Source organism: Diceros bicornis, chromosome X, assembly GCF_020826845.1.
Source record: "Diceros bicornis minor isolate mBicDic1 chromosome X, mDicBic1.mat.cur, whole genome shotgun sequence".
Taxonomy (NCBI): Eukaryota; Metazoa; Chordata; class Mammalia; order Perissodactyla; family Rhinocerotidae; genus Diceros; species Diceros bicornis.
The window spans coordinates 94,974,918-94,983,019 of NC_080781.1; the positions used below are offsets into that span (position 1 = coordinate 94,974,918).

General features: G+C 42.9%; 1 protein-coding gene across 1 annotated transcript; it reads left to right on the forward strand.

Moving 5' to 3' along the window:
• The first annotated feature begins 6,115 nt into the window (after positions 1-6,115).
• On the forward strand, positions 6,116-8,102 carry BEX5 (brain expressed X-linked 5). Its single transcript, XM_058536375.1, has 3 exons — positions 6,116-6,244; positions 7,025-7,091; positions 7,535-8,102. Exon 3 carries the CDS (start codon positions 7,562-7,564, stop codon positions 7,901-7,903), a length of 342 nt encoding a protein of 113 aa, XP_058392358.1. The 5' UTR covers positions 6,116-6,244; positions 7,025-7,091; positions 7,535-7,561; the 3' UTR covers positions 7,904-8,102.

The window sequence follows — 8,102 nt, forward strand, 5'->3', positions numbered from 1 at the left end:
TGGGTTTTGTTTGTTCTTATTTTTCTAGTTCTGTTAGGTGTAATTTAAGGTTTCTTACTTGGGCTTTTTCTTGTTTCTTAAGGTGGGCCTGTATTGCTATGAATTTCCCTCTCAGGACTGCTTTTGCTGCATCCCATATGAGTTGGTATGGTGTATTTTCATTTTCATTTGTTTCCAGATATTTTTTGATATCTCCTTTAATTTCATCAATGATCCATTGGTTGTTCAGTAGCATGTTGTTTAATCTCTACATCTTTGTCACTTTCCCAGTTTTTTTCTTGTAGTTGATTTCCAGTTTCATTGGATTATGAACTGAAAAGATGCTTGTTATGATTTCAATCTTCGTAAATTTATTGAAGCTTTCCTTGTTTCCCAACATATGGTCTATCTTTGAGAATGTTCCATTCCCACTTGAGAAGAATGTGTAGTCAGCTGTTTTTGGATGGAGTGTTCTGTATATGTCTACTAGGTCCATCTCGTCCAGCTGTTCATTTAAGTCCACTGTTTCTTTATTGACTTTTTGTCTGGATGATCTATCCATTGACGTAAGTGGGGTATTAAAATCCCCTACTATTATTGTGCTGTTGCTAATATCTCCTTTTAGATTTTTTAATGGTTTCTTTATGTACTTTGGTGCTCCTATGTTGGGTGCATATATATTGATAATTGATATGTCTTGGTGGAGTGTCCCTTTTATCATTATATATTGCCCCTCTTTGTCTCTCTTAACCTGTTTTATCTTGAAGTCTACTTTGTCTGATATGAGTATGGCAACACCTGCTTTCTTTTGTTTGCCATTAGCTTGGAGTATTGTCTTCCATCCTTTCACTCTGAGCCTGTGCTTGTCTTTAGAGCTGAGATGTGTTTGCTGTAGGCAGCATCTTGTTGGGTCTTGCTTTTTAATCCATCCTGCCTCTCTGTGTAATTTGATTGGAGAGTTCAATCCATTTACACTTAGAGTAATTATTGATATATGGGGGCTTAATGTTGCTGTTTTATCGCTTATTTTCTCATCCTTTTGCATTTCCTTTGTTTCTTGTCCCATGTGTTTTGGACTACCAATTCAGTTTGGTTGTTCTGTCTTATGACTCTTCTAGTTTTCTCTTTATTTATCATATGTGATTTTGTTCTGATTATTTGTTTAGTGTTTACCTTGAGGTTTGTATAAAAAATCTTGTGTATGAGATAGTCCATTATCTGATGGCCTCTTATTTCCTTATACTTAGTCAATTCGATCTCTTTCCTTTTCCCATTCTAAGTTATTCTTGTCACAACTTATTCTATCTTGCGTTGTGGGTGTGTGTTTAAAGTGATGAGGTTATATTTACTTTTGGTGTTTTCTTTCCTTTGATCTTTGATTTTAGTATTTGAGTGATTGCTAACCTATTCTGGTAAAGATCGATTATATTTCTGATTTTCTCTACCTATTTTTCTCCTTTCTGCAAGCTTTGTACTCCCTTTCTATCCTTTTTTCAGGCCTGGCGGCCTTCTTGAGCATTTCTTGTAGTGGGGGTCTCATGGCCATGAACTCCTTTAGCTTTTGTTTATCTGGGAATGTTATTATTTCTCCATCATATTTGAAGGATATTTTCACTGGATAGAGTATCCTTGGCTGAAAGTTTTTGTCTTTCAGTATTGTGAATATATCATTCCAGTCTCTCCTAGCCTGTACATTCTCTGTTGAGAAATCTGCTGAGAGCCTGATGGAAGTTCCTTTGTACGTTATTTTTTGTTTTTCTCTAGCTGCCCTTAATATTGTTTCTTTGTCACTGACTTTTGCCAGCTTTACTACTATATGCCTTGGAGTGGGCCTTTGCCTGTTGATGTATTTAGGCGAACTATTGGCTTCACTTACTGGTATTTCCTGCTCCTCTCCCAGATTTGGGAAGTTCTCAGCTATTTTCTTGAATAGGCTCTCTGTTCCTCTTTCCCTCTCTTCTCCCTCAGGAATACCTATAATTCTTATGTTACATTTCCTAATTGAGTCGGATATTTTTGGAGACTTTCTTCATTTCTTTTTAGTCTCAGTTCTCTCTCCTCCTCCATCTGGAGTATATCTGTATTTCCTATCCTCTATAATGCTAATTCTTTCCTCCATATTGTCAGCTCTGTTCTCTAAAGATTCCATGTTCTCCTTTATCTCTTCCATTGTTTTCTTCATTTCCATCAATACTGATTGGTTTTTCTTTATGATTTCAATCTCTTTTGTGAAGAAACTCCTTATCTCATTGAATTATTTACCTGTGTTTTCTTGTATTTCACTGAGCTTTTTTATGATAGCTATTTTGAATTCTCTGTCATTTAGGTTATGGATTTCTGTGCCTTCAGTGTTGATTTCTGGTTCCTTGCCATTTTCCTTCTGGTCTGGTGATTTCATGTACTTTTACATCGTGCTTGCTGTATTCGTTTTGTTTTTCCTCATCCTGGAAATATCTGGTTACAGTTTCCACCTGCTGCCACTATGTGGGGCTCAAGGGCTGTGTAATCTGAGCCTCCTGTGCTCCACCAAGGCTGCTCCGCCATAGCTGCTCCACCGGGGCTGCCTGCACTCTGCTGTGGCTGCTCTGACTGGTCGGCTGAGCTGCACTGTTGGGCATGCAGGGGGGAGTGGCTCTCTCTTTTGCCTGCCAGGTCCCTGGGAGGGGGCTTCTTGCTCGCCCTTTGTTATCTGCTCTCTTGGGGTTCTCAAATGTTGATGGCACCCCTGCAGCATCTGAACCCTCTGTATGTGAGTTTCCCAATGGTTGAGAGAGGCCAAAGAGCTATGGTTTCCCCGCAGAGGGCCTCCTCTCCCTGCTCTCTGGGAGCCATGCAGGCCCGAATCACTGATCTGATGGGGAGGGAGAGGATTTCTCCCTACCTCTCCCCACTTCCTCCAGGGGCCCCAGCACATCCGCTCTCAGATGTGTGACAGTGTGGGTCTTTCTGATGTCCCTTTGTGCTGTGTGAGTGTCCCTTGTTGGTCTATGAATGTCCCTTATGTTGTATCTTATTGGGGGAAGAGTTTACAAGAAAGCTCAGTCCACCATGATGCTGATGTCACTCTGAAATAAATATTTTTAAATGACCATTTAGTCTTCAATTGACTCAATGGTTCAGGAAATAATAATGTGCCCTTCAACATAAAGAGAGAATGATAAAGCAAATGTAGCAAAATATTAACTGGGGAATATAGTGAAGGGCATGTGGGGGCTCTTTGTAGTATCTTCAAAATCATTTTATAACTTTGAAATTATTTCATAGTAATGTTTTTTTAAAAGACCACTTAAATAACAGTGGGGGTCTTTTTTTGTTTCATTTTGGTTTTTTTGCCTATGACACAGATTGCCAACCCTACCTGATATTAAGTATTGTGTAAGGAACTTAAATGCAAGTTCCCATAACTTGCTCCAATCTACTGAACTAGAATCCTCAGAGAAGAGTCTGGGAATCTTAATCTCAGGTGTCTTTTATAATGTGGCAGGTCTAGAAAACATTACTTGATGATCTTGACAACAAATTTTTAAAAATAAATTAAAAAGGACAAAATGAAACAAAAAATAAAATAAAACAAAATTTAAAAAAATACAATAAACCAGGTAATACTCAGTGTTGGTGGACACATGAGAAAACAGGAATGCTCATACATTATAGATGCCGAATTGGGACAACATTTTTCAAGGCCAATTTCTATGGCAATTAAAAGCATCCATAGTCATATACAGCTAGGACATTTCTAGGAATTTAATACCCTCCTGTTAGTATAAAAAAAATCTATGTACAAAGAAGTTCAATCAACATGGTCCCTCATAGTGAAAACTACAAACACCCCAAATGCTCATAAATACCGGAATGGATGTGTGTGCATTCTTTATTTTGAAGGGAAATATTTGGACTGATTTAGAATAAAATGTGAATAGTATATTTATTGAGGCAGAGATAATGCTGATATTGTCCTTCTACCTTATCTGTATTTTCTAATTTTACTGAGGGCCGTTTATGGCACCTTGTGAGCTTGCTCAGTCCAGTCCAGGCTTAAGACAACCTGGAAGCGTCAGAGATTTTAACATTCCCAGGGTAACATCCACCAATAAAGAACCCATGTCTGTGGATAAATACTCCAATTTCCTGTCGTTGAATTGGGATAATTCTGAGGAGCATTCTACATGGCTCCTTAGACTTAGAGGGTCCCCAACAGGATTGGGCCAGTTGTCTTTTGGCCATGTCTATCACTGGTGCTACTTTTGTGTGTGTGTGTGTGAGGAAGACTGGCTTTGAGCTAACATCTGTTGCTAATCCTCCTTTTTTTGCTGAGGAAGATTAGCCCTGAGCTAACATCTGTGCCCATCTTCCTCTATTTTATTTGGGACACCTGCCACAGCATGGCTTGACAAGCAGTGCATCAGTCCCCGCCCAGGATCTGAACCTGCGAACCCCGGGCCATGGAAGCAGAGGGCGCCAACTTAACCACTATGCCACCGGGCCGGCCACTCTGGTGCTACATGTTTAACGAACAAACTTTTTCATCCTAAGATTGTATACAAAATAACATTCGTTATATACTATTTTCAATGGTTTTATGTCTTTTTATCTAAATATTGAGTTAGTAAGTTTAAAACCGGAATAAGGCACTTCATTTTTTTCCAAATAGCTAATCAATTACCTCAGCACCATTTCTTCAATAATCATTTCTTCAATAGTCTAAACTCTCTCCACTGATTCAAAATATTTCAATTAGATTACTAATATTTCCCCATATTTGTGTTTGACAATTGACTTTCTCTTCTGTTTCATTTATTCTATATTTATTCTGGTATAATGTTGTTTTAATATTGTAGCTTCACAATACTTTTTATCTGTAAGCATAACTTTCCAAAATTATTGTTCTGAATTGTTGGAAGACCTCAGTGTTGCTCTATTTTAGAGGCCATGCTGGAGTCTTATTGTAAAGTGAAGTTGCACTAACATAATTTAGAGGAGACCATAAGTTTGTTACAAGCTCTCAAGATTTAAAACTCCACCAGCAAAACTCTGTTAGACTCACTATCTCACCTCATGGAAAAACCACAAAGAGACCCTTTCACAAGGGGAACCACCAGCTTAGGTTTATATTTCAAAGTCCTTAAAAGGGAGAGGAGGTGTTATCTGGAGGGTCTATATTTGTAGGATGATTCAGCAGCAGAAACAGGTTGCCAAGTTTTTACAGCTCGAATCCTGTTTTTCAACTGGAAATAATTGTATTATTTAGTCATAGCAAGCAAAAAAATGAATGCATGCTGATGGGAAACAAAAAAACAATTACATACACCCTCTTAAACATAAAGGGAAATAATTAAGGTGAAAGTTAGGAAAAAAAAGGTCACTTCCTACTTATTTTCCAGATTTCTTAACCTCGCCCCCTTCTCCCGCCCCGGTTGCACTCTGGGACAAGACCTACAAGACTGTTATGGGAAATTCTGGGCTTTACTTGCTGGGGAGTGGAGTGGGGAGAAGTGGGCATTTAATGATATAAAACAGGAAGAAGCAAGTCTTTAAAAGCTCCAGCAGAAATCAGGGAAAAGGCATATACAACCTACAAAATATTATGACCCGTTTGGTCTCGAAGATTGCTAAATAGCAAAAAAAAAAAAAGGGATGTGGACAGTAGCCTGTTGTAGTGGTGGGGCGAGGGCGGGAATGAGGAGAAAGGTGGTCCCGCCCACGCTCCCACCTCCCACTCTTCTGCCGCACTGCAGGTATGAACCGGAATTGGGGATCTGAGCTCGCAGTGACATGGCCCTTACGAGATCTAGAGCCAACCTATGGATTAGTCTCTCCTTCTAGTTGTGATCCAGTGGTTGTTTGTGGCTGTGCGCCGGCTCGCTATTGCCTTGAAGGCGGGCGAGCCTGTAGCCCAGGGAAGGAAGAAGTCGTAGAAGATGACCCAGATCCATGGCAGGTTAGCGGGCTCTGACTGGGGTGCGGGTGGCAGAGGGCAAAGACCAGAGTGGGTTCAGGATTGGATTCTCTCTAGCACTTCCCCGATGCCCACCCGTTTGGTGCAAGAAATGAAGGGCTTGATGGGAGGAGACCGAGAGGGGCCAAGGGTTGAGAATGAGTACCAGTTGGGATCCCCTAGGAGGTGGACGATCAGGCGACATCTGGAAGGGAAGGACCAGAGAAGAGGACGCCGAGGAAACAGCCTGATTCCTGCAGGGCGGCAGGAGGGGGGCGAAACCGGTAACCCTGGGTTGGAGATAATGGACACCGCACGCCTCCATTCCCGGTATCTTTTCTCCACCCTCGTGCATTTTGGAGCCGGAAATGGTGGGCTGTGGGAACCCGGGTGAGGGGCGGTTGCTGCAGAGGATGGGGCAGGGATTAGGTCTGGGAAGCAGGTCCCTTCTGCGGAGGGGGCAGTCGACCGGGCGGACTTCTGACTGAGGGATGAGGGATATAGGTGGGCAGGGAGAAACTGTTTCTGGTCCCTGCAGGCCGGTATAAGGGTGGGTGCTGCTTGCAGACCCTGGGGTAAGCATGACAAAGCGCTGAGACCGCAGCAGGACCAAGTTTGCAATGCCCACACTACCTCTTCGCCCTTCGTCCATCTTGATGCATAAAATGGTGGGCAACGGAAGGAGGGTGGGCTCGAGAAAGGCCACTGGGTCCCAAAAGGTCCTGGTGGAAACCCAGATTGAAATTCTTCATAAATAAACCACATCGCCACCCAGCAAGCTCTTCTGACTTCCCCGCCCCGCAAACTGTCCATTTGCGTTCAAGAAATGGTAATTAGGCAACAGAAGGGACGGGTCAGTGAGGATAAGGGGCCTAAAGAAGAGGTGAAACTGATTTGGAAAAAATCGTCTTTGATTACAATGCCTCTTTCTGGAAGGCGGGGTAGCGCATCACAGGGCTGGAAAAGAAGCCCTGAGACAGGCTAGAGGAGAAAGAGAAGGTGGCAACATTTGACTAGCAGAATCCTAAATCAGCAACGGAGTTGGTGCCCTGGGTACTGGTCCTTTAATCGAGTGATCAGTCTTGGGTATTGTCGCATTTCTGTCTGCAGGTCTTTAGGTCCGTTGGTGCAGCAGATTTCAAGGCTAAGAGAGGAAGATTGCTTCTGATCCCTGCAGGTAGGGGGCTACCGGGGGCTCTCTGGTGTAGGGACATCAGGGATCAGGACAGAATCTGGGGGAGTCACAGCCTTCCCTGCCTGAGTTAAGTACAGCACAAAGCTGGCGAAGTCCTTAGAAACTGTGCGCCTATGGCTGGTGGAGGAAGAAGGGAGTAGAGGGGCAAGCTCTGGGGCGCCCCTGGAGGGCTTATCAGGATCCCTGGAAGCTGAGGCCTGGGTCTCTCAACCACCGCCCGCCCACTACCCATCCTATGTTTTGATGAGAGGAGTGGCCTAGGGAAAGTACTTTCAGGGAAAATGGTGGGCTTTGGGGCAGGGCTGGGTCTGGGGCGCCCCCTGGAGGGCGCACGAAGTCTCTCAGATGGGAAAACCTTTGCCAACAGAACTCTGAATCCTGTTGTTACAGAACATTCAATCCCTCTTCTTGCTTTTTATCTCTAGGAAGAAGAAGCAGGAAAAAATCTCAACATGGAAAATGTCCCCCAGGAAAGCAAAGGAGGGGGGCAGGCCCCAGTGCAGAATGAAGAAGAAGCCCGCCCTTTGGGAGGTGGTCAAGGCCAGGAGCCTGGAGGAAATATTAGAGGGAGTTGGGCTCCACCTGCCCAGGATTTTAGAGAGGATATTCCCAACAGGCTTGTCAATAACATTGACATGATAGATGGAGATGCAGATGATATGGAAAGGTTCATGGAGGAGATGAGAGAGCTAAGGAGGAAAATTACGGAGCTTCAACTGAGGTACAGTCTGCGCATTCTTATAGGAGATCCCCCTCACCATGACCATCATGATGAGTTTTGCCTTATGCCTTGAATGCTGAGGTTAATAGTTATAAACCCTCTGCTTCCCAAACTTGCATTTTCTTGGTGTACTCTTTATCGTGAACCTTTGGTGTTGTGTCACTTTTCTGATTGGAGATTTCATTTTGACTTAGTCTGTAGGTTTTTCTGTCAGCAGGGGAGTTTCATGAACTTGCATGGAAAGATGTTTATTATATATTGTAAAGTTAATA